The sequence below is a fragment of the Cloeon dipterum genome, chromosome 3 (assembly GCF_949628265.1).
Source record: "Cloeon dipterum chromosome 3, ieCloDipt1.1, whole genome shotgun sequence".
NCBI classification, from domain to species: Eukaryota; Metazoa; Arthropoda; class Insecta; order Ephemeroptera; family Baetidae; genus Cloeon; species Cloeon dipterum.
In genome coordinates this window covers 21669612-21696739 of record NC_088788.1, presented here as the reverse complement: position 1 = coordinate 21696739, position 27128 = coordinate 21669612, and the positions used below count along the sequence as shown (strand labels likewise).

Sequence of the window (27128 nt, the reverse complement as noted above, 5' to 3'; positions counted from 1 at the left end):
GCTGTGCTGGCTGCAGGAGAGAAGCGAAAGGTCTTTCCAGCCGGGTAGTCAGTCGGGCATTGTCAGTGACGAATTCAGGCAATCGGCGCTGCGCTCTCACTGCCGCCGCGTCGTTGCTCGTGGGTGATACATTGCCTAACTGTGTGTCTCGGCTTAACAAGTTTCAAAAGAAGATTCCGCCAGCCAGCCTGCCGCTCATCCCTCGTGCTCGGGAAAAGCCACACTTTTCACTGGATCAAGTGAGTGAGTTGTTCCTCTTCTTTGCCGCCGCCGCCGCCGCGGGCGAGCGAAGCCGTCGGCGGAGTTTTGTTTTCATCCGCGCCAGACGATTTTCCCTCACGTTCCGTCAACTCGCTTTCCTTCTATAAGCTGCGAAAACTTCAAACATAAATTTGATGGTGTCGGTAGCTGCCTGAAAGCAAAAAATTGCCGAGTGTCCCCCCACTGCTGGCGTGTTGTTTCATCCTCTATTTTTGATGTGGTGCCCGTTCTCCGCTTCTCACGTGCTTTTCGTTGAATCGGATTACCTAATAAATTGAAACACTCTGCTGGACTACAAAGGCATGGTATAAAACGAAAGTGCGGCGGCTCGCCTCCGTTGCTGGAAAAAGCTGCTACAACACGCGTCTCGAGGGAAATTATTAAAAAAAAATCCTCTGCGTCCAACTAATTATATTTTAATTGCGCGTCGTCCTTTGTTCCTGTCCTCCCAAGCCCTCGCGGCGACTCGGAATATTCGGGGAAAAATCTCTGCAAATAAGAATTAACAGGCTGCCATAAGTAATATATTTCCAATTTATGCATGATAATCAAGAATTCCTTCCTTGCCAGCAAGCTGTTCAAAGCCGTCTGGCCGGCTTTTCCGCTGGGAACCCTTTGCTGCCTCATTTTTCACTCAACCGCCCCATCTTTTTTCGCCGCGGTGGCCAAATTTTTGTGCTGCAGCGATAAACGTTTGAATTCACTTACTGGCCGCCGACGCAGCTCCCCGCAACAGCGCGGCAATTAATTTCAATTTTCGGCCAGCGGTCGTTGTCCGATGTAAAATCGCATTGTGGGCATCAAATTTTATGATTATACACTACTAGCCCCGCCATGCCAGTTCAGTGTAGTAGTAGCAACGGCAGCAGCAACGGCGGCATGTATTAGTAAACTGCTGGAAGGAGTCAGACACTGGAAGAAATCCAAATAGAAGCAGTCGGTCCGGTGGCTTTGTATGGATGCACCCAAATATTTATGTGCCGGCAGATTTTTCTTCTCTTTCCTTCTTCTCCCAGAAAAAATACAGCAAGCTCGCCGGCCAACAATGCGATGGGAGAGCCTCCCTCGAAGCGATCTTTCTCTACCCGCCTCCAAGGCGGGGAACGAGAGACAACGAGCGCGGATCCGGATTTTAATTATTTTTATACATACAAGCCTTCCTGCCGAGGGCGATGTTTGCGTTGAAATGGCCAAGACTTATTGCGGTGCAAAAATATTGTCGGGCCCTTTCTCTGCTCCCTCCTCGTTCTTGCTTGCTTGGTCGGCGCGCCTATCTGGTGTATCATCAAAATTAAATTTCACACGATCATTACTCAAGCAGAGCACATCTCATTAGCTCCCCTTATGCAAACGTTCAATCATCCTTAATATTCGTATTATTTTAACCAGCTCCTTGATTAAGAGAGGACAAAGTTTTTAAAAGCACAAATGCATACAAATTAGTTTGAGAAGAACTGCTTGATGTGTATGAAAAATCGAAGAATAGATCAGATGCTTGGGGGTTCACGCAAAGTTTGGCCGAGTGACAAATTATATAGATGCTTATTATAGATGAAATGGGCTAATTTCAGCTTCGATAGTTGCCTGGGAGTACCACTCTTTAGTAGATTGCAAAATTTGTAAATTGGAATAATATAGTTTCTAATAGTTATGCTAATTTATACATTTTGTAAATTGAAATAAAACGTCGACAAATATGTGGGAAATATGAACGAATCTACTAAATCAAATGGATACAACATTCGGGCATAAACAGAAACCAAACAGTTTGTTCATCATAATTTTTGCTTTCATTCTCACATTAAAAACTGGCTGAGTGAGTGCTTTTGCCTTTATAGTCAAAAAATTATTTTCTAGCATTAATCCGATCGTTTAAATATTATTGATTTAGTAAACTATTTGATTACCAGCACTTTGGTATTTTTCCATTAAAGCTCTTTTTTCTTATTTTTTATATTTCTTTGATTTTAATTGTGATTATTTGCTTTATGATTAATAAATTTTACCTTAAAATGCACAGCTCTAATCGAAATCAAAAGACCAATCATTTGTCCAAGTCTTGTCAGTTCTGTAAGTGCAAGGGCCAGTGTTTTCATAAAATTCCCTTGAGTCTCGGCTGGACATTTAAACTCGAAATTAGACTGGCCAAAAGAAGGAACTTTTCACTTGGCTCGCCGGCTCTCTTGGCTGCTTCCCTCGGTGGAAGACCCTGAATTATATATCGCCTGTGACTGCGCGCAGATAGAGATTTATTGGTGGGCACGAGCTGATGGGATTATTTCTCTTATCTTGCGCGCGTCCCTTCCACCATTCAGTCACGGCTCGCACGTAACTGAAAACCCGCAAGGGGAGGACGACATCAAAGCGCTGCGGCCAAAATCTCAGGTGACACAGACTCGCAGGGATCCAGGAATCAAGTACGTGGTGGGACTTGCGGCTGCAAACTTGTACGCTACCTGGATCGGGCATGAAAAAGCGAGGGAAATAAAAGCTCGGTGCGTGCGTCCAGTGAAAGGCCATCCGTCTAAGGAGCCACTGCTACTCTGATTCATTAAAAGTTTTGCATGTTGCTTTCCGTTTCAGATGAAGGGCCTCTCGGCATTATCAGCCGGCGAAGACGAACCCTTCTGAATCTTCGCAATCAGCATCAGCAGCGCGAGCGAAATGGGCGGCGAAAACAGACTGCTGCGCCTTCTGCTGCTGCTTTTTTCCTTTTCGCAAGGTAAGATCCGCACTGATTGCGACCCGCATTCGATGCTATAAGGGAGAAAAATAATGTTCCCTCATCAATACTTTTTCCTTATCTCCGCCCGCATTAAAAATACATTCGCTGCTGCGATCAGCTCTGAAAAATAGCCCTGCTCGTGAATACGTCCGTCCGTTCGTATACTTTATATTGATTCTCGCAAGCAGTGCGTTTTCCCCCATAGCCTTGCCGGCTATCTGTACACCTGAAGCAGAAAATCAAGTCTCTCGGCAACTAAGTTTTTCTTCAACAGGCAAACAAAATTGAATCAGAAGGTCCCGAGACCGGCTAATTCGCTTTTGCCCTCTCCATTCCCGATCTACGCTGATATAAGACGGAGCGCCGGCGAAAAAACGCGGCGTGTTCTACATGCGCGCATACACGAGTCGGCAAAGTTGTTCTCCTGTGAATATATTTGCCGCTTTGGTAAACTAAGCGTGACTCCTCTCCATTTCACGCGCTGCTCGAGCCGCGCGAGAAGAAGTTCAGACGAATAGCGCGTGTTCACTGCATTCTAAGGAGCCATTTATTCAATCCAGCCGCCGCTCTCGTGTCTGCTCACATAATAGATGGAATTCCCACGGCTATTATGCATGCCGTTGCACTTTTGGTTATTAATTTAACGCCGCCAGAGAGTGTCAGCGGTGTAAAGCTGTGGAGCGCTCTAATCTCTGCAGCGCAGATGCGCCCGTTGGTTTTGCAATGCAATCCAATCAAACCCGCGGCTCCCACACGTACATACGTGTTGAACACGGCTGCATGTACTTATTATATAGAGCAGCTGCAAAGTCGTTTAAAAGCTCCCGCGTTTCATAAATGGCAGTCCGAAAATGAGCTTGATTAATTGACTCGTTTCTGTTTAAATCGGATAGTCTCTGGGGCGAAATTTAAATAGTATATGTGCCATTCTGTGTGCAGGAAAACTAGTTATGAATTTGCTAGTTGACTAAAAAAATACAATAATGCGATTAATTTTCAGAATATTTTTATCCCAGAGGCCTAATAGGAAGTTTTGAACCGGCAATAAAAATATGACTTTGTTGAATAATGTTAATTTTTAAGAAAAAAAAGAAAATTTAAGTCCAGAGATGGTATTAAAATTCGTTCGTCGTGCAATCAAGAAGAATTTTCCACCCTGAATTTACTTTTCTTTGGTTTATCGTCTTAAAAAATATTTTGTTTCTAACTCCAGTCAAACATCTTCACTTTTTTTCATTTTTTCGATAGATATGTTGCAATTTGCAGAGCGTTTTCTAAACAATTCAATCTATATCTTATTAAATATAATACTGTTTTATAATTAGTTTTATATTTGAAACTTATTTGTTGATATCATGAAATTTGTTGATTTCCTATGTAGGCAGAAGCACGCGTGGCTGTAAAATTTTCCAATTAAACTTAAATGTCCTCAGTGTATAGCGAGTCCCCAGACGGAAAAGAAAGCTCATGAATTAGGGCCGCAACCGCAGCAGCCGAAATTAGTTGAGCAGGACATTTTCTCTAGGAATACGGAGAAATTAACCACTCACTATATACTCCGTGGAACTTTTAACTGTTAAAATAAAACTTATTTATTGGTCATTTAAATTGGGGAGAGGATTCAAAAAGAACCCTCAATAGTATTTCAGATGTAAATTTATGCGAGAATAGGGTGAAGAGATTGTTCGAAATCGTTTCAGGGGAACATATAGGAGAGAACATGTCCCCGAATTTTGCATTGACCTTTTAAAGGGATTGTTTCCCGTCCTAAAATTCAATAAAAGCGCACGATTTGAATGTTGAGCAACTTCATGCATGAGAGGAGCTTACACACAAAGTCATCCTGTTGAAGAAATTCCTTTGATATGGAGCGCGTCCACTTTCAAGCGGAAAGTTGATTGCAAAATCATTGTGTTCGACAGCAGTGCCATTCATAAAATAAATCTCCCTCCTTTGATATTTTCGCTCGCGCTACCTGCCAACACACAAAGGTAAAAACTTTCCCTCTAGATTTGAAATCTGCCGTGCTCGGCTGTGCAAAAGTCTCTCTCATGCAATCGCGTTTACAAAGAACGCTTTTAATTTTCGCTTTGTAATTAAAGACCTCCTGTATAAGTGCAGTGGTGGAAAGAAAACGCGGTCGCCGCTCCTACGCGCTCGCTGTTCAGCATAATTGGATCCCTTCCACGAGTCGAGGTATGCAACGCGTTGGTCACGTCCGTCTCGCACGTTGCATAAGCACACACACACAAACACACGGGCACAAAACAAACGTTTCACCTGCGCGAGCACACTTAATTTTTTGGAGGGTGGAAAGGCCAGCAGGGAAGAAACGCCCAGCAGTTTAAATAAAATGTTTTTTGTCGAGAAGCCAGCGAGCGGCGATATATTAACGCGCGCAGCGGGGGCGTTATTTGCAACGTGTTTTCCTCAGTCAGTCAAGCGGGGTCCCTTCTTTTTTTCGTTTGGGTGTCGCTCTTCTCATTGCTTTCACGTAGCGTGCGCTATAGGTTTATATTTAAGGGATTATTCTCCGCCTGATGCAAATTGCTTTCATTTGCATAAGCCTCCATCGGCGGAGCTGCCCGCTTGATAAACTTTGTCGCAAAGAGGCAGTCGGTTGGGTGTTTACTGTTTTACAACAGCACCTAAAGCAATTTCGAGAGGCGGCGTGTACACAGAGCGTGGCTCTCTCTCTCTCTCTCTCTCGCTCTCTCTCTCTCTCTCGCTCTCTCTTCCCGGCTCCCTTCCTCCAAGTATGAATGCCGCCTGCCAGCCTGTTCGCTTGCTTTCATCATCGCGCCGCTTTTATAATTGCGTTACAACGGCCCCGCTACCTTTTTCGTCATAATCAGGCGTGCAACAGCTTATATAACTACCCCTTTCTTCTCGCCGCCGCCTTCAACAGCCGCACCAAGCTGCATATTTTTCCTACACGCTCCGGGACTAGGTTGCAGCTCCAGCAGCCAACGGTTGCTGACCCCGATGGCCTTTCTCGCTGCATCTAACGCCGCAATATGGCCTCTTGCATCGCGACGCGTTTCCATCAGCACGTTCCATTTTGTTTCTCGCTGCTACTTTTTCTGCCAGCCACTGTTTTTAATTCAAACGAGGTCCATTCAGAGCTGGAGCAAAACAATGCTCCATTGTCTGCCGCTTAAGTACACATAATTTAACCATGAAGTTGTTCTTAAACTGCTAGCTGTGCGCCCATGTACGCTTGTCTTTGAAGCTCGCTTACATAGCGTTCCATGCTCTCCACTTGAAATTATTATTTTGCTCCCCGAGCATTTAATTACGGAGTTTGGCGGCGGAGTTTCACGCGCGCGCTTTGTGTCCTGGCTGGAAAATCTGTTGGCGTGCTACTTGAGTGTGTGTAACACTTTGAAAGTTTATATACCAATATAATATCCCATACGTTCTGTGGTAGCGTCAAGTTTTAACTAGAGCATATTTTTTAAACATTCTACACCTCTCTATGTTTCCACGATAGAGAGGTGTAAAAATTTGGACGATTGACAATTTTTTTCTGAGCCTGTCATTATCAAATTACCAAAAATCATGCAATTTTAAACCATTGAATTTAAATCGTTTAAACTGCCTAAAGTACGCGGAAAATCGTATTTTGTTTCGTTTAAGATTATTTTGCAAAACTTTTTGATTGGATTTCTTCCGTACAAAATATTTAGTCTGATCGATGTTCTAAATTCGATTATAAAAAATTTAGCGACTGTCAGAACAATATTTTATATTGTAAGAACCGGTATCTAAATCCTAAGGATCTTTTGAGCTGAAAAATAATTTGAAAATCGTGAAAAAAATGTAAAATGAAATATCGGAAAGCTTTAAGTTTGTTTCATATTATTATTTATTATTTAATATACTAGCTCTCATTTACGTTTATGCGTGCATAAAAGTTAAGCTTACCGTCTTAGCAAACACTAGAAATTTATACAATGCTTCGCCTGTCCTTCCCACCCGAGCCTCAAAGTATTCTTGAAGGTAAACATCCTTCCACAAACATTTCATCTGGAACAACAAACAATCAGAAGCCAAGCATTTCCATAACGCAGAAAATCACATTGTTTGCATTTGGTTTCGCCGGTGCACTCCTCTTTGCAAAAGGACCACAAGTTATGGTAACTCAAACGTTGTCGCATTGGGTTTGCTGTCAAAAACTCTCTTTGTGGCGCTGCGGTTAATTTAATTTTCACGTTTGAAGTCGATTTACCTTCAACAAATGAGGTGAATAAACAAAAAAGCCATCGATAGGAACCCAGTGACGCGCGTGCAAACCACAAACTAGGAGGAAACGTGTTTCCAACATATCGTCAACCCCCCCTGCACAATAATAACCCGGCAAGTGCGGAGAAAATTGGTGCTCCCGGGCTCCAGCTCAAAATAATCAGCGAGGCAATCGCGAAATTAAAACAGCCGACTTAGTCTGTCGGAGTGAGAACGGAGCGGCAACGCCGTCGTCGAGAGGAGTGGAGAATAATCAGGTGGATTTGCTTGCTTTTGCGAGAGCGACGGCGGAAGAAAAGCCTCTGCATCTTGTTAAAATGTTGTGCTTGGTCGGTTCCGCCAGACAACAAATAAAACTACCCTCTCTACTGGGGATTAAACATTATTGGCAGATGAAAACGGCACGCTTGGCGGAGGCCGTTTGATTGAATCGATGATTGATTAATAATATCATTGGACGATGTGCTATTCAGCGATGTGAGAGCACTCACTCGGCTGGAAATATTGTATCTGATTTATAGCCATCTTTTTTGTTCTGCCGAGAACGTGATTCTGATGCAGTTTCCCGAGGCATGCCAGTGGTTCTTATTCCCTTATTTCCTATCGAGTGCCTACGCCAAGAGGAAGAGTGCGCGTGTTAGAGGGAGAGAAATAGAGTTTTTATGGCGATATAATCGATATCAGATGGGAGTGGAGAGTTTATTTTCGCAAGAAATATCACATAGACGCGCGCCTGCTCTGCTTGCAAATTAAATGCACGTTCTCCCCTAACCATCGTTTCATATTTAACGTACTGCTCCAGAGCAGAGGCCCTCGGTGGAGCTTCGAGCACTTCAGAGGTCGATTCTCATTAGCCAACGGAATCAAGTATGGGACTAAATGGCCAACTTTTGAATAAATTTCGCGTAACGGGACCCTTGATGAACAATTTTATCTTTCATTTCAACTGCAAACAAGTAGCTGGAACAAAATAATTTGAGATGAGATTCTGAAAACGAGACTATGAGCTGCTGTATATTTTATGATGAATCAGGAAATGTCAGAGAATCATGTTGGTTTGGTCTACCTTTGATTAAATTTGGGGTGCATTAATAATCTGTTAATTTGGTTTTGAATCATTGCAATGTTTGGCTGAGGGAGTAGGCGTGTGTTAACGCAATGACGTAGGCGCTTAGTACTGAATCAATTTGCATGTTAACATTAGACGTATGTGGTGTTAGGAGCGCGAATCTCTATTCACGGTCTCCACGTGGAGCTCTAGAGAGAGAAAGAGAACAATTCGGTGGGTCTTACCCGCTTTTAGACCTGATGCAATATCGCGGTGGGACAGAAATGGCCATTCTGCAAAATGTGTGTAATCAAATTTTCACCATTAGCGCTTATGAGCAGCAGATTTTCGCCACCTACACTCCGTTCCGCGCTAGCACACAACATCATTTTGTAATTTCGCCTTAATGAGATAATTGAATTTATGGCGCCGAACAACAACGCGCTGGAGAATTTTAATGAGCGCTAATGGCAATTACAGAAGTTTTAGCAACATTGCAGTCGAACCAACTCCAGCTGTTAGTGCGAATTAGAGCTATAATTTAGTTTTTGGAGCTGATTCTGTCAGACCCATTCCCCGGCGGTCGGCGAGTGTACCAACCCATCGATTGGCTGCCCTTGTCAAAAGCGGTGGGCCTCATAAAATCGCAAAAACGCGCGGGCCCGTGCGGGCAGCTGCCCATTTTTTCCTACAACATACAGGCTGTTGCGTGCGACTATGATTTATTTAGCAGCAATCAAGGTAATCAAACAGCTTTGTTTGGCTACAACGCCGCGTTCTTTGTGCGTATGCGCGCCCACTAAAAGCGGCAGTGTGTCGTTAATTAATCCGCGCGCAAACCAGTGAGCATGCAGCAGCAATTCACGATCAGCGGAACTGTTAATTGAAATTTCTCCTCTGAAATTTGAAGCTTACATCAAAGAACTCTAGTCAGGGGATGAAAACTTTAGAAATCACTTTATAAAGTTTATGCATAAATTAATTTGCTTAACGGGGTTGAATCCAGGAATAATGTAGAGTCAAGTAAACACGAGATTGAGATTAACTTAAGTTTACTTTGGAGAGAGGTCTGCTCATCATCATTGTTTGTTTGTTTATTGTATCAAGTACGGTGTTCTTTATCTTTTAAGAATGTTTCATTTTTATTTAATGGTTATTCGAAAGATACTAAAACAAAAGATGAGAAAATACTAGATCGAATAGAACATTTGCGATTTCTGAACAGCCATTTTATTAAAGAATCGATTTAGCACTCTTTTGGAAATTTTTTCTTTCACATAATGGTGGTTTAAAATAAAAAAAATACAAATTCCATCGGGAATGTTACCCTTTATTGTAACTTCCTATAAATTACATTATAAATAGCCAGTCAGGTAATCCATTCCATGAATTCCCTTGTGGGATACATTCGGATCCCTGATGTTTTAATAATTACACAGAAACGGGGCTGATCCCAAACTGGTTGAATGGTTAAAAAATTCTACCAAGCAAAGCTCCAAACCTAATTTGTGAAATGATCTCATGGGCCAGATTCTCGCAACGCGCTGGTATGGCGTCGGCTGGGGTATGGTGCAAATGAAAATGTGACAAAGAAGCTAGTTTCCGGTAATTTTGTGCAATACTTTGCATTACATATATTAATTATGCAGATTGCAAAACAAAACACCCGTGACACTCGTATACAGAAAGCAAAAGAGAGCTCAAAGCGTTCACATTTCAACGCCATCTTGGATCTGACCGGCGGGTACCCATTTCAATGCGCCTCTGGCTACTGATGGTTCTCATTCATTGCCACGAATCGTTGTTTCCCGATTGTCCACAAAGCATCACTTATTGACCAAAACAGCGATTGGCCTGGTTGAGATTATGTTGCAAACGTTTATTTTCACTGATAAGTAAAAATTGTTTGAATTTACATGATATGCTAATAACATCATATTTGCGACTTAGGTGTCTTAAACAGCTTTGAAAAATCTACCATAGAAAATAAATTATTTATATAGAGATAATCTAATCAGCGAGCATCAAATTCAAACTTATTTAAGTGACTGCAAACACTCCAATGCGAAAAGATGAATACTCAATCACACCGTAAATGGAGCTCTCTCAGCGTGGAAAAGTGACAAAAAAGTATAATGCACCCACGGGCGTCGACTTCCTCTCGAGAGGACAATAAGCATCTGGCTGACGTGGCGAAGCGTGATGAAAAGCGACGTTTTGCACGTTGCGAAATCATTCGTCAAAGAAAGTCAGCTCGCTCGCTCGCTCGCGCGCACGCCGCACACATTCGCGCCGCGGCAAAGAAAAAGCAAACAGTGAGTGTATCTCCGACAAGGCAAGGAGTGAGTACTCGGGCATCTCTCTTTCAGCAGCGTGCACACACACACACAGCAGCTAAAGCCGTTTAAATAGTCTATTGGGAATGATGATGCTCTCAAGTCCCGGCCGGTAGCAGAGTCGACAATTTGTCTTGCACAGAGAGTCTCTCAACTCCAGCCAAGTGTGTGCGGCTGCAACTCGGTGATAATTATTTGCACACCACACGAGTGTGAGAGAGGATGAAATGACACATAACTTGGGCGTGTGTGTGAGTGAGTGAAACAGGCGGAGGATTAGTTCATGTCATTGCAATCGAATGACAGAGCGCTGCTCTCTAATTAAAACGTTCCATTCGAGTGGCTGACGTGAATCTGCGCATTTGCATCGTTCGTTATTTGATTTGCAGCTACAGCAGCAGCAGCAGCCACCACTGAATCTGCAGCCAGCGTGGCTTTCGCAATCAGTATTTGTGTGTTGTGACTCGCGTGCTGCTGGCTGCCTATGTTGGCTTAATCAATAGCGCCGCTCCCGAGTGATTGATGACTGGAATGCTGTCGCCGGAATGCTGACACTTCAAGCTCGCCGGCATTCATATTGAATAATGCTGACACAAGCTTGGCATTCATACTCGATTCGGCGGTGTTATGAAGAATGCAAATGCCTGCGTGTGCGTCGACGGACACCTTCCCTTTCATGCTGCTTTCCAATATCAGTTTTACCCGCCCGTTCGCCCGCCTTTGTGCTACCACGCTGACGTTTTCCTGATGTATCGGCAGCCAACGAGCAAATTAAAACCACCCAGATTTTTTGTGTCACACACCTGTCTCCACTCGTAGCTACAGTTCACACACAAAAGCAGCGACCATTTCCTCGTCCACCGTCCGCCTTTCTCTTTGACAATTTGAATTTGATGCGGATATATGCTCTTTGTCCAGGCTGGTGTGTTTTTCAGTGATTGCAAACAGTTAGGAACTTTTTTCTGCCAATCCGTGTTTGACATTTCTAAAGTACTACTTTTTATCCCATCAATCAACGTTTTTTAGGGGAATTGATAAATATTTTACGTGAACTCTGTTCACAGTCAGAATAAATCAGGTGGCAATCCAGAAATCCGATAAATCCAGTAGCACATTCCACCCGGATTGGAGCTGTGTTTGCTTCGCAGAATATTCTCTTTCCTCTGTAAGGATATAAGGCGAGAGGGTCTCTCATGTGAGCGAGAATTTTATGTTTGAGACACGCAAATCACACCAAGATATAATCGTTTATTTCGCTTTCATCAGCTTTTGGCCATTTACCGTTCTTCTCTTGCTTGATTTTTTTTAATTGCAATAAACAATACTTTAATTGGTTAAAAACCACAAATAAACCTACAATCTCCTCTATTCCAATTCACGCAACACAAAACATTTTTCGTGAACTTGTCGTTTTAAAAAAATTATTTTCATCAAAAAGCCAATAACAAAGACAAAGGCAGCGAGTAACAAAGAGACTTTTTACTTCATAACTTCAGTTCCCAGCCAATATATTCAATTAGCATCGATTTTACGTGTTTTACTCATATCGGAATTGCGTAATATACGCATGTTCGTTCACCCGTTTAAATTATGTTTCAATGCTGCAATAATTTTTCCACGTACTACAGCTAGAACGCGGAAAGGGACGCAAAAACAGCTGTGTACTAATTACGGCTATACACTGATACTATTGAACCGCTTTGTACGCACCCACTATTGAATTTGTATTGCATGAACCAGTAATACGTCGCGTCCGTTTCAATTTATGATTAACGAGACGTAAAATAAATTATATTTTAACGGAGAGCTAGAATCGGTTAAACAGCGGGTGGATACGGTTTTCGCGAAAATGCAAACAAGCACACGTCGCAGCGTAGGTTCCTCAATGAAAACATGTCACATTTCGGGCGCGCGAACAAAAGAACAGGCAGAGAAAGAGACTGGAAACGCAAACGAGCGGTGACAACAAACGGAAGGTGAAAGGGCAGACGAGCCAAAAATTTGTTTGTCCGCGGGTCAGCAGAGCAGGGGCAGCGTACGTGAGTGTGCGAGTGTACTATACATCATGGTACGTTGCACAAAAACAGGACGCTCTCGTCCGCCCACCTCGTGCCCCGTCATTCACTGCATTGCCACGCTGCGGTCATCGCTCAAATCACTTTCCCACTGTCAAAACTTTATGGACCCCGACCTCTTAGCCGGCGACGACCCTTCTCAAGTAGCACATAAGCCGAAACGGCTTAATCTGATGCTGGCCTTTTATATCGCGCGGCCAGGCGTAAGCCCGAATAAAAAGTGGAAGAGTGGTCGAGCATTTTCAAAGTTATTCAAAGCACTGCCAGGGGCGATTTTATGGGGTTAGAAATTTTAGGCAGTGATACGTTGGAATGGAAAGCTATTTTCTGACGCGTTGCTATCACAACGCTGACAGTTTGTTGAAATTTTGACTCTTATAGGCTTAGGAAAGTGCTCCTTCAAAAAGTGGCATATATGAAATTTAATTACTGTAAGTTTTAGGAAACAGCAGTTAACCGTGGACAAAAATATTTTTTTCTCATTTCAAGTCAAGATTGAATATAAAACCTGATGAAAAAGGACACAGATAGAAAGTTGTAATCTTGATACAAAGAAACAAATCCGTGATTCTAATTTAAAAGAATTATCAAAGTGATATAATATGGGGAATAGTTTTTATTTTGGAATTATACGAGAACAAACGAGAGGTTATATGCGTAGCTTAAAACGGAAATAGGTTATTTTGTAAGAAATAGCTTCAAATGAATGGTCCGAGTCTTGGGCTTTTGTAAAGGGCAGGTTTGTCGCAGAAATGGTAATGGCGCGGGGTTTTTCTCAATTACGTCATTATTTCTTTTTTTATTGTATTCAGCGTTGAGTTGAGTATAATATGCGATGATTGCGATAAACAGCCAGTGATCTGGTATATTTTGCAGAAAATTCAGTGGTAAAGATTTTATTTTGGAGGTAAAGTACCGCTGATGAGGCTTTATTGGTTGGATCAGCTTGCTATACAGTGTAAGAAGAGAGCGTGTAATAGTTTTGTTTTATTTAATAACAACAATTTTAAAATCTATATATATAGTATACAAAATTCTTATAGCATTTACTTTTTTCTTTTACATGTTGGGAGCTATTTTTTCAATTAAAATAATGGGAAATGGGTACAAAACTTTTTACTCACCTTTTTTGTTCAACATGAAGCATTGATAGTTTTGAAAGGAAAAATATGGCTAGGGAATTAGGTAAGTGAAATCCCTTTGTGCCCACGAATCATGATCGGCAGAGTGCAGGTGGTGCGGGAAAAACGGCAGACGTCACGCGGAAATGAATGGACGGCACTCATACAGCAAATGATCATAACTTTTGACACCTTACGCCCGCCGACAAGAGACAAATAACGCGCGGAAAACAAAGCGACCGACAAGAGTGATGACCCTTATTTATTCAGCTCGCCGTTACGGCGCGCGCAATATGTGGCTTAGGACGCTTGGCAAGATTAATCGGATTCAATCAAAAGACAAAAGGCCCACTCGGAGATGGCCCTGCTGCCACCGCAGGAGCTGCAAATTTGCCGTGTCGAGCGTGGCTTTGCAGCTCCACCGTCACACATGCCGCGCTGCCTCACAGTAATACACAATTGAAAGCGATGCGTCACCTTTTGTGTGTTTGCATTCACAACACACGGCGAATGTGTGTGTACACGTATTTGTATTTGCACCCACATCCATCCAATACACATTCATCTCTCAACATGCACACATAACCATGTATTTGTGCTCACGGCGCGGTATCAGCAGCCAGCGCGCGAGTGGAGGTAATCAAAGCTTGTGTATGTGTTCTCTGTGATCAGCAGACGGACGTGTCCAATAAAATCCACCTCTGGGGCTCATTTCGCACGAGCGGATTCCGCAGGACTGTCCGCACCACCGCATAAACACGTGTCCGCGCCAGGCCTAGCTTTCGCTGGTTTAATCTTTTAATGATATGTAATTGCATTGGTAATGGCGGCGGGCAATTGTTTCGCATGCATAATGGCTGCCTGCATTATTTAGCTCGTATTTATTGGGCGGCTCGGCTCGGTCGGCTGGCAATTAGCGAATTTGACACGTGCTTAAGCCCTAGCGCGCAAATCTTGTTAAGCATCTGCGTGCGGCTGAAAATGGAAAGTTGGTTGTTGGTTGGTCGGTTTTGCTGCCGCCGGCGGCGTTTTCGACGGACCGATCGACGCGCTCGTTTTTCTTGTCACTTGCTCCCGTTGGCCCACCCCTGTCATCGAATCTTAATCGATAATGTCATTTTGGGCAAAAAGCAGTGTATGAGAGAGACAGCAGGGGCAGGCACGCCGGAAAAGTCTGTCGGGCGCAGCGGGATTGACCTTGTTCGCAAATCACACCCTGGAAAAAAGCGTCAAGCGGCACTGCAAAAAAAAAACGGAGGGTTTCCATGGAAAATGAGTTTTCATTTGAATGGCAATCTTGATTCTAGAGTATAAAATGTACTTTTCTATCATATGATACATCTCATCATTGTAAAAAGTCGAGCAAGGTGAATGCTCAAGTGGAAAAGTTATATGAGAGCTGCACAGAAAGTAGAGCAATCTATCATTGTAAGAGATCTGTCAAGGAGATGCATTGTTGCTGGTGTTGCAAGAAATTCTACATAAATGTCTATCTCGTTCAGCTGAGGGGCTTGAAAAAGTCCTGCAAGGTAATCAGATTTTTTCCGATTCCCACATAATATATATACTACTAAATTTTCAAATAGAGAAGATAGTGAAAGAAGGGGATTATTTTTTCCAACATTTCAAATTTTAGCATTCATTTCTACCAAGTTAGGAGTTCATCATGCGTACAAAAAAATGTGGATATTCAATAGGCAACTTAATTTCAACATATTTGGCTGTTATTTTGTACATCGTTGAAAACTCGTTAAAATTGAAATGGCCATTTTTTTTCGTTATCGCACAAAATATATAATATAAATTTTCAATATATCACTCACCAGTAAAACCAATAAAAATCAGTTAAACAGCTAAAATTATTCAAGCATTCTTGTTTGCTTTTTGATAACAAAACGACTGAGTTAAGTTAAAATCATCAAAAATTGTAAATGTCGACACATTGTCCTCTTTTCTGGAACAAACATCGCAAATAATGAAGCCAGTTTATGCATGGATTCACTTGCGCATTCATTCAATGGCAGTATCAAAACGTCACGACTGTCCGACCATGGTTGCCAATAACTGAAAATTCAAGCCTCATCAGATAAAATGTTCATCAAGCTCTGCCGTCATGCCGGTGATTTATTTTTATTTTTTGTTCGCAGCGTAAATAACAGAAACAAAGCGACGGCAATATTATTCTTTTTCGCGACAAGGGAGCAAAGCAGGAAGGTGGAGTATGATGAGTTTCATTTGTTTTCAGTCAACGCCATTGCAGCCCATAAATAGCTTTCACAGACCGTGAGCCAGAGCCTTATATTTATATCAATTTTCCAGTGGCTCGCAGAGCTCGTGGCGCGTTTATTGAAATGCGAGAAATGAGAACGGGCCGTATCATGTTGAAAGGGATATCCGTACGTGCGTCCTCCTCTCGTCGACGAGATTCCAATTTACGTATCCAATTTCAATTAATGGCATTTTTTCTTCTGCAGCCTTCTCTCTGATTTCAAGAGCTGATAAATTTCAAACTTTTTGTATCGCGATTTCCTCATAAATCAGTCAATTATTAAATAATTAATTATATTGAAAAATTTCAAACGAAAAATTGATGAGAAATGAAAATAATTTTGTTCGCTTATTACCATCTCCAAAATTTCCACCGTATTTGTTTCATTTTTTTTGCCGAGCACAAAGAGTCCAATTTCATTCCGTCCTGAAACTCGATTCAACGTTAATGAGCTCTAAACGAATTCCATCATCAGGGAAAGTTGCAAAAAATTCCGTCTCTCCTCGCAATGAAAAATTCAAAATAAACCCTTGATTGATTTGCCATTTTCCTATGAATTTTCACAGCGAGCAACGGCTTGCGGGACCTGGAGATAAAAGTGCCGGAGGCCGTTCGTCGGGGCAGCAGCGTGGAGTTGACCTGCGACTACGACTTGGAAGGCGCCCTCCTCTACTCGATCAAATGGTATAAGGACGACCAAGAGTTTTTCAACTTCGTCGCTAAAGAGGCTCCGCCCACCAGGGTCTTCCCGGTCCCCGGAGTTTCGGTCGATGTGAGTTATCATCAACAATTTATGCTTTATTATTGGGATGACGGGGCGATGCGGCAAAAGTTATATTGCTGTTGTGGACGAAACTAAAACTAACTGCAGCCAGCCGACGGGACCGCGCTGTCGGCTCCTCCGCAACCGCTGCTCTTATTAAATCATGTCCAAGTAATTAATTTTGCGCTTGAAAAGATTACCGCGGAGATCATGGGATTAATTATAGCATTACAACGCAATTAGGGCTACTCCAGATGGTTTACTGTGTGTTTTTACTAGCTGTTGCACCCTAAAAAGTAAACGCTGCACATTTTTCTTTTTCTATAAGGCTCTAATATTACTAAAAGCATCGTTTCGCCGCCTTATTTTATTTTTAACAGTTCGTTATTAAATTTTGTTCAGTTGAACTGATAAAAAAGTTACTTGCTTGTTCTGATTTTTGGGATGTCATTAATCAGTTAAAAGACAACGCCTATTAAAGTCAAATTAGAATGCACCAGAAACTACGGTATAGAGTCGATTAAATGAGCATGACATGTTTGCCGCTTTCGGTGGCTTCTAAGAAGAGAAAACTGCGTTTGCACCAGGAGTTTCGTATTTAACTCTGTACACTTGTCATGCGTAAAAATAGAAGTTTTTAAAAAAGCCTAATTCTCTTAGCTCAAATTCTATGACCTACGACATGCCGGCAATGGTCGACCAGAAATGGAAATCAGCTTGTTGTGAAAATAGACACGCGCTTGCAAGACATGCTTGTCACGGGGCCTGATTTGCAAGAACAAGAATTTTCAATGTGAATCTCAGCCTTCATGTAAGCGCGCCCTATATGCGGGAAGAAGATAAATTTTATCATTTCCTTGTCTGGATAAAAAATAAATAAGTTTATCGCAAGCTTCTAAGACTGTACAGTGCCAAAAAGTGAAACAAATTTATACTTTCAAGTCAGTTGCATACAAATTATGGGTTTAATCTAAAAATAAGCTTCACAAAAAGGGCAAAAAGAATTAGTTGCAAAGCGTACCGTAGCTATAGACTTTGGAATCAGCAATCTTTGAATTGAATCATGAAGAAAAATTACCGCAGGTGCTCTCTGCACAAAAGGAGATTTCGAGCTACACGCCTACATTTTCTTAATGAAAAACCCATAGTCTTAATAAAAGTGGGAAATTCCCTCCACGTGGGCTGCTGTCATGACCCATGAGAAATATTGTCAGAAAATCGAATTTATCCGCTGCGCTGGAAATCAAATATCAAGAAAGTTTCGTGGCTGCGCTTGAGCGCAATATTTCACGCGGCTGCGGGAGAAACACAACTTTCTGATTACATGACTGTTATTCCTCGCGATGATTTGCTCACAGCTGGTCCTGTGATGCCCTTGTAAATATGCAAGCCCGCTGGCGATGTATGAATTTATGTGCGGTGAAATTTCTGCAAATTAGTTTCTGTATTAGTTGTTAAAAGTTTGTGTGCTGGGCGGCTCTCTCGCAGGGCCTAATTGAATTCTCACTTGTTTATTCAAACATAAGCCAGATGAGCTGGCTTGCTGGCCCGGCAGTGCACGCAGCGGCACAGCAGCAGCAGCCAAAGTGGTTATATTTAATCGATCCAAACTTTTCCGCTGTGTGCCGCCGCGCGTTGTGCCTTAATCCCAGCGTAGTCTGTGTAGCACTTTTCGCCAGTTTTCAACTCATTATATTAGGATTAGCCGCATACCGCACCCTTCATCAAAACTTTTTCCCTTTCTTGGACGTTCGTTCGCTGCAACAGCAGCGGGGCGGCGGCAGCCGTGCCTTGATTTAACTGTTGCCCGTCGCCGGGAGAATCCAAATGAGCAGCCGAGGCAACAGGTCAGCCCGGCACCGACTCATCTCGAGACAAAAACGTGAGCGGAAGCCTCGTTTAGCGCTGGAACCCTCCGTGAGGGCGTCATTTTTCAGTTTTACCATCAAAGCAAGTGCTTCAACATCTTGAGCTCGGCTCCTTTGAGCAGCGCCCACATCGATTTTTGCCTCTCGTATTTTCACGGAGAAAAGCTCTGGAAATAACGAAAATAAGCAGCTTGTGCGCGCACGTTGTTTTTTGCCTGGAAAGATGATATCAGCAATTAGCCAGGCAGCTTTATTCAAAGGCTTGTAATTGATTTTTACGCCAACTTTCTGGCGAGGCTTAATTAAACGCAATTTGGTCACGTTACAGCGCAGCAAGTGGAATAAGACGTTGCAGCTCCTGCTCGTAATAGAATTCCCTCGCATTTCTCAGAAGTTTCATCCACAGAACGGCATTTCAGCCTACTCTCTAGCTTTTACATTTGTTCTTCAAGTTCATTGCCGAGAACTGGTTAATTATGTACATACGCTTGGAAGTTTAGAACAGTTTAGTCGCCCCCTGGGTTGTAAATTTATTTGATTTATTTTGGGACGCTCAACTTCAACATCAGTTTCACGAAAGGAACTTTTCCAAAGAGGGAAGGAAAATTTTCGTTCTAGCTAAAATAAATTGATGTTGTGGATTATTCATTTTTAAAATGCCAATTTCGCCATCAGCCGGAGCAAAATTAGATGGGGAACAAATAATGGCAGTGGTGATCACAAAATTAAATTTGATTGCAATTTATTCGGCTAAATAAAAGATAGTTTTACGTATATAGTTAACCAAATAATTATGCTAAAAAGATAAATTAGTACAGAAAAATAATATCACATTCATATATTATACGTTCTCGCACTGTACAGCATGTTGTTTCGGTCCCTCTGGCCCAATCAGCAGTATTTAATCTGCAAAATACACGAAATCCATGTCGAAATAATTAATATCAGAGGATTTTGAATCAGCGGTCGTTGAAATCGATTGACTGAACTCATTGCTGAATGTGAGCAGAAGCGACAAAACTTGATGAGCTCCTGCCACGTTCCCTCCTTCCGACAAAACTTCGTTATTAACAACACACTAATCCGAAAAATATTTACTCCAGCTATTTCAAAGAACATATTAATTTTTCTGTACAGTATTTTCAGTTTTGCTGACCATTTTTTTCATCACATTAAAATCTAGCTTTATTAAAAGCTCCCCGATTTTTATTTATTTAGTTAAAGGAGTAATATTTTCTCCCACTTGCTGCAAACATCATTATAGTTTTAACATTTTAGTATGCTGCTTAGGTGCGCGCACCTCCGAGCTCATCTCTGACAGGCTCAAGCGGATTTAATAAAATATGATGCAGTTTGGCAAGGTCTGGATTCGGCAGCAGGATAAAAACGGAAACGTCCTCTGCAGCTGCACGGGCATAAATATTTAACACAAAAACCGAATCAAGCCAGAGAGGGAGTCGCGGACCGGAAAACGCGGAGAACCGGCCAAGGGAACCAACAAGCAGGCCCTAATGTGATATTAGCCGCGTGAGCGGCGCAACCCCCGCACCCCTGTGAACCGTGGTGGCGACCGCCCCTGGGCAGTAAACCAAAACAGAGAGCGTGTGCCTCTCGGGAGTGCACATTTGTGTGATCTGCGGTATAACAGTGCGCGCCGCGGTCGCTCGGTGCTCACTTTTGCGCGCGCGACGTCGGCCAAATAAAAGGCAGCACCGAGCGAGTGCAGGCAGGCTCGGCAAAGAGCACGAAAGGGCGGCCTCTAGTGAAGATTAATTAGACACCAGCAAACTTTGTTTAGAAGGTTGACTTTTAAAGTGGCTTTTGCGCAAAAAAGTTGGCCGCGCCTGACATGATACATTCTTATCGGTGCTGGACGGCGAGTTTTTTCGCCAAATATTTTCCTTGGAGCGCGAGCCGGGTCTCCAACGGCTTTGTGTGCAGCGCGGTTTTTGCGCGTAGGCCGAAATTTAAGCGCCGCTTTGCCCTGGAAATAATGATGTTGCTGAGCAAAGCCTTTCTTTGTTTCGTTACTTGGAACCGCTAGCGATTTGGTTAACAAAAAGTACTAGTTTTTCTTTTTGCCGCAAGAGCGAGACCAGCGAGTTTTTTTTATCAATTATGAGTTTTCCTCATTTGTTTGAATTCATAACTTTGTATAATGTCACGGGAAAATATAAAATCTAAAATTTGTAGTTACAATAATTAACTTTTATGTATAATAGTTTGTAGGAAAAACGAAAATCCTCGATGGGCAAAGTAGCTAAAACATATATAAATAAACACAATACGTTTTAATTTGCGTTGATCGTTCAGTCACTCGCGAACGAAATTAATTAATCATTAGTCCAAAAATACTCATGGTGCTAACATAGCTTTAGAAATTCTCAACTGCTAAAATATTTTACTAGTGTTTCTCTCCCGATAGAAAGGTGGTCCCAGAAGCCATCATGTATTTTTAAATTTATTTCTAAGTTAGGCACTGTGAACAATACAAATTTGTAAAAATTTGAGTAGAATAATATTTAAGAATATTTGAAATCTGTTATTTACATTAAATTTTACGAGAAGCTTAACTCCGCGATGCTCTTTAACAGATTAGTGCCCTAGCGCAAAATTGAAAGGGGAAAGCATTCCAGCACATTTCCTTATTGCAAAGCCAGCTGTTTCGGCTCCGTAGGTCTCATCAATCACCATCAGCGCACCTGCAAAATTAAGTTCACACCCCAGTATTAGCTGCAGGGAATTTTGAATCACTGCTCGTCGAAAACGATTGACTGCTCTCAACTTCCGAAGCAGTAAGCACACATTGAAAGAGATGAAAAGCACATATATTTCCACACTTAACCCACTTTTTGGAAAATCTCTCTTTTGTACCTGTGAATGAATTTTAATTTTAAATTGTTTGCGTCATTTTATTAATATGCTGCTGTGACAAAAACGTAAAATTTATTCTAAAGCCATTCTCGAAAGCTCCAAGAATTACATTTTTATGTGCTGTATGAAGGTCCACTCTTGCGTACAAATAGGCTGAAAAATTGTGTTGGCTACATGGCGTCAGGAAAAGGTCGCTATTATTATCCCAAAAGCCAATAGATAGTGGCGCGAAGTAGCTAAACTGGAGGCGAGTTATTGTTGCCGTATATACCATGCTGATAGCGCGCCTCTTTCGCTTTGTTGTCACAGGAGTTCCAGTCTGGCAATAAATCGGTGATGCTGAGGAACGTGCAGCGCGAACTAACCGGCATCTACAAGTGCGAGGTTTCCGGCGACCAGCCCACCTTCCACACCGACGTCAAAACTGCCCCAATGCTGGTCGTTGGTGAGTGCTGTGTATTATATTCGACACTGTTGCAGTCCCTTTTGAATCATTTCCTGGTTCGCAGACGTGCCACAGGAAACGCCTCGAATCGAAATCGAAAAGAACCGCTTCAAGTTGGACGAGCCGATTGTAGCCAACTGCAGCTCAGCGCTCTCCTACCCGGCAGCAAACATCACTTGGTTCGTCAACGGCCTGCAGGTAGGTCGTAAAATTTTTTAGGGCTTTTGCCCCGACAAGTGCCGTTCACCTCTTAGGGAGAGACGTGAAATCGAAAGTCCGTAAACTGCGAGTTACTCGCTTAACATAAAAAAAGGAAATTCACGCTTAAACTTGGTTAAAGATCGCACCAGTCTGGTTATTACTTACGGAGTTAAACTGTTTCTATAAAACTCATTAACTAGTCTGTTTGATATTGAATTCCATTTTTAACAGAGGAATTTTTGACCTTTTTAATTAAGATCTTTGCTTTGCAACGAATCGACAGTTTTGTATTTTATAAACTTCCAGTCTATGCTGTTAAAATAAATTATTTAAATTTGGCAAGCACGATATTGAGGTCATGTTAGTGTAGTCTTGGCCAAAGTTATCTACCACAGGCTTCTTATTTTTCAAAAAGTTTATCTTGTTATAGTGCGCATTTAAATATATTTTAATTTATTATGAGAATAATCAAAGCACTGTACAATATAAAAAGACAAATAATGGATTATTCCATAGTCTGGGGAAATTTAGCCAGTTCATCGGCTAAAATGTTGACTCCTATTCAGTCACAATTTTGAACGAAAATAGTTGATGATGATAGCTAATGATGCTCTTTAAATAAATTAATCATGACCTTTAAAAATTTGTTGTAGATTGCCAACTAACTAAGCTCACAAAAAAGCTAATAATTTACTCACATTGAGTTTCTCAAATCTATTCTGAAGAAAGGTCAAATAAATCCAGACCTTGAAAAAGTTCATTGATTACCATTATTTGCTATTCCAATTAATCAGTAGTTTCTGATTCGCCAGCCCGGTCAATTTTGTTCTACGCTAGACCTATAAAAATGAACAATTCAGTCTGAGTGAGCTATGAAGGACATCAGAAAAGGTTAAAGCTTCAATGCAAGAACACAATGACTTAAAATCACGTGAATTTCCACCACAAAGTCTTTGAATCTCCTCAAAAGCCGCTATGAACATTGAAGAAAGAGGAACTTTCGCATTGAATTTTTATCCCTTAAGACTCCATCGAATTATAATTTTAGATTCAATTGCAGCTGCGGCTTTTTTGAAAATTTCATCCATCCTAGCTAGCATCCCTCTAGAGGCATGATGTCACACAGAGAGCAGATGAGAAAAAAATGGAAATCGCGTGTTCGCAGATCGCTCCGCGGCGCTCGTGGATAAAAGAGGAAGGCGCCGGACTGGAGACGGCAATTTCCGAAATGCGAATCTACCGGCCGATTTTCACCGAGGGAAAACTCAATCTACGATGTGTGGCCAGTCTTTTCAACTTGTACCGCAGGATCGCCGAGCTTGTCGTCCAGCAGTCCGACCAGGAAACTTCGCCGTGGCCACCTGCGTCTGTCAGGCACAGCGACTCGGCCAGCGCCGCAGGTGAGTTTTGAACTTCTTTCTTTTCTTTCTCTCTGGCTTGTCGGGCTCGTAAACACGCACCACTTGTTCCCGACGTGCAGCTGACACGAAATACTCCGCTAGTTGGAATTATTCCGAATTCATAAATAATATTTACACTTTGAGTGTGGCGGGAGCTGTCTTGAATCGTACGACACTGCATCTGACGCTGTGAGTTCAAGTGGTGGAACACGTTTAATTTTTTCGTCCTGGAGAAAGACCACCTCTGAAATAATGATGGATACCGTTTTGCTCAGATGAGTTTCAAATTCCGAATTCAGTTATAATTTGAATTTAAAATAAACATGTCATTTTTAGCATGTACAGCGTTAAGTTTTGATTGCATTTGGAATGAAACAAAACATTGCATTACTTGTTTATTCTCACCTTGTCATAATACAAATATAGTACAAAGTCAAAGTCAGAAATATATCGAATATGCAAATTGATATTATCGAATTAGTTTAATATTTCGTTCGGTTGATTTGTTACTCCCACTTCCATTGAAAGTGTCTTTTCTGCTCTGCAAAAATTGAATTCTGTTCCGCGAAAAACGTATGAAAGGAATAAAGAATTTATGCAAATCAAAACTCCTACGAAATATATTTTTGGCTCCAAGCTCTTTGTAGTATCCTCGTCTTGAGGTTAACAGAAGTGAGGATGGAAATATATTTCTAGGAAATGTCAATGGCATAGCGGCAATTCCTTCTGAGGTTCTGAGGTCGCTCTTGCGTTGCGCACAAAAGCGAGAGCGAAATTTTGTCACGCTAGGGGTGTTTTGTTTATTGCGAAAAATGACACATTCGAGGCCGTCAGGCGGAAACTGGGGCGTCGCTAGCAAGTTTAAAAGATCGTAAGTAAAATTCTTTATGGGGCGCAGCGGTGGGTCTTTTTTATGATTTCACTCACTTTGACAATGAAGTTAGACTGCAAACTTTTGAGATAAAAAGTTGCCCTTTTCCGCTGCGGTTATTTTTGCCTCCCTCTCTTTCTCTTGTCTCCGCAACGCGGCTGACAAACAGCAAAACTCTGCCACTTAGAGCGCAAAAGTCGAGGATTGACAAGAGCATAACTACTTTGCGAGTAATCTTGCTCGAATAATTGTGTTCGCAGGACGAGGAGGCTCTCTCGCGGTGGCAGCTCTCTTGGCCGCCATAATCTCCATCATCAGGTAATTGATGAGGCTGGCAGGCTGCTAAATTAGTTAAGCGCTTTTTGCAACCGAACCGAGAGAAGAAGAGGCGGCAGAAGAAAAAGGCTAGACGGACAGCGAAGAAAGAAGTAAGACGGACAGCTCGCCGGTCCGTCTATTGATTCCGAGGTTGCTAATGACAGGAAGAGCTGGCGGACGTGGGTTAAAATGGATTAATGTTGTTGTTAGTGGTGAGGTGAAGTGGAAAAAAGGTGCTAATTGAGACAGCAACACGCGCGGCGCGCTGGCCCGCCGTAGACATTTTTAATTGAACGTGGCAGGCAGGCAGTGCGAGCGCAGTGAGTTTCGCAGAGAGGCAGAGAGTCAGTCAGTGTTCCGCGTGGCTAAATTCCGTGTGTTATTTCTCTGCGTAATGAGAATTTCCGCAGCTCTCATATTCGGTGTGCCCTCTGTACGCCCCCCTTTGAAGTAGCAAGGTCCTCCTCGGCAGTGAACCAGCCAAGGTGTGGGACGCGGAAAATTAGTTGATTCGCCTGCTCCCCCGCACCCCCCGGCTGCCCCTCCGGTGTAGAGCGTGGAGATGTTCATCGTCGCTTCTTCTGATTATAATTGGATTCTTAATTGGAGCAAGATTTTAACAAGACTGTGATGTGCCGGCAGCTGGAAAAAGCACCAGCTCGTGTTTTCTGCCACTGCTGCTGTTCTCCCCAATCGAAAAATGTTTGTGCGCGCATCTTTTGCGTTCTCGTTATCTGGCTTGATGACGACGGCGCGAAAGAAAAGCGAGATGCTCGAGTGCTATATTGCCGGCGCGCACGATTCAGGGCGGAAACCGTGTTTCTCTGTGCGCGCTCGATCTCTCACGAACTCACATTTTGCTAGAGTGGCTACAAAATCGGCTGCGCAGCCGAGACACTCGACCCGGGTGTCTTAATATCACCCTTTAATACATGTGCCAATTTCTTGAGCTCAGTCAGTCCGTAGTTTCGCAAGCGGAGCCTATTCCACGCAGAATCGCTTTTTGGTTCTTGACCATTCCATTGTAGGTGGCGGAGGGAATGCAGTCAATTCCTGACGTTTTAAAATTTTGCCAATAATCCTTATGTGTGTATAGCTTGAAAGAAAATTTGAGTCTACTAAAATTGAAGAAAATAATTTTTACCTATTAAGAAAGGAGATGACAATCTTGCAGTATTAACATGCTCCAAAAACTGATAGCGCAATTTGCTTGTTAGCGATGATCCACATTATTTATTATATAACAATAACACTGCTAGAACATTTTGTAAGCAAGAAGGGCCATTATTTCCCGTGTCCACGGGGGCTTTTCAAGCATTTCCGGAATTTTAAAATCTGTAATAATTTCCAAAATGTGATAAACCTGCAAATTATGTGAAATGTGTAAGTTTTTGGCACATATTGACTGCATTCCTCTTCCAAACTGGTTCCGTTTTGAATTGAAATGTTTAAATCGAAAGCCAAGTGAAACTCCGTTTGTAAAGATAAAACCATGAACACTTCTTGTAAACTCGCAATTTCGCCAAAAAAGTCGTCTCTTTAAATGGTAACGCATAAACTGGTATACTTGAAAAATAAATGTTCAGAGATGGAAATTTCCAATCACCAAGTTTCATTACTTTTAGCGCTGAAATCATTACAAACGTATTCGCCATCGGTGTAATCATCTGGTGCTTCGAGTTTCCAATTCGAGTCTAGTTTACCAGCAATTTTAGCCACTCTACGCATTGCCACACCCTCACACTCGTATTACAGGTCATCAATCAACAGGGTACCGTGTCGAAATGTATACAAACTCTCTCTCTCTCTCTCACACACACACACACATACACGCAGCATTTTGCTTGTCCACTGTAAATTTGCCAACCACTCTCTGCGGCCATGTTTGTGCAGCATCGCACTTGGCAATAGTGTTAATTAACCATTTATAATTCAATTAAGTCCCGATAGGGCTGGACGAAAATCAATCTTCATGCTTGCTCGTTTTGTGTTTCTACGAACGCATTTTTGTAGAAAACGGCGGAGAAAGGAAATGATGTTAGAGCTGCTAAGAAGCACAATATATTAATAATCAGCAAGAGCTTGTTCGTTTATCAACAGCACCCAATCGAGTTTCATTTTCGCCGTCTTCCTGCCTTGTTGTCAACCGCTGTCCCACTCATTTCCCGCGACAATCTCAATTTCACGTTTATATATATGTGTGTCCAGACTAAATCAATGAACTCGTACAGCTGCTGCGCTCTCGTGGCAATACAAATATGGCCAGGGCTTCAATTTCCTTCTAATTCTGCCACACACACCCGGCCGG

At 42.3% G+C, this 27128-nt stretch overlaps 1 protein-coding gene across 2 annotated transcripts; it reads left to right on the top strand.

The window, feature by feature from the left end:
• LOC135940102 (uncharacterized) lies at positions 1-26922 on the top strand. 2 transcript variants are annotated; one of them, XM_065484845.1, is made up of 7 exons: positions 1-239; positions 2845-2983; positions 16647-16852; positions 21895-22030; positions 22095-22228; positions 23397-23631; positions 24763-26922. In XM_065484845.1, exons 2-7 carry the CDS (start codon positions 2926-2928, stop codon positions 24822-24824), a joined length of 831 nt encoding a protein of 276 aa, XP_065340917.1. In that variant the 5' UTR covers positions 1-239; positions 2845-2925; the 3' UTR covers positions 24825-26922. The 2 variants fall into 2 exon arrangements, with proteins under 2 accessions (XP_065340917.1, XP_065340918.1); XM_065484846.1 differs by having other exon boundaries at positions 1-243.
• Positions 26923-27128: the final 206 nt, after the last annotated feature.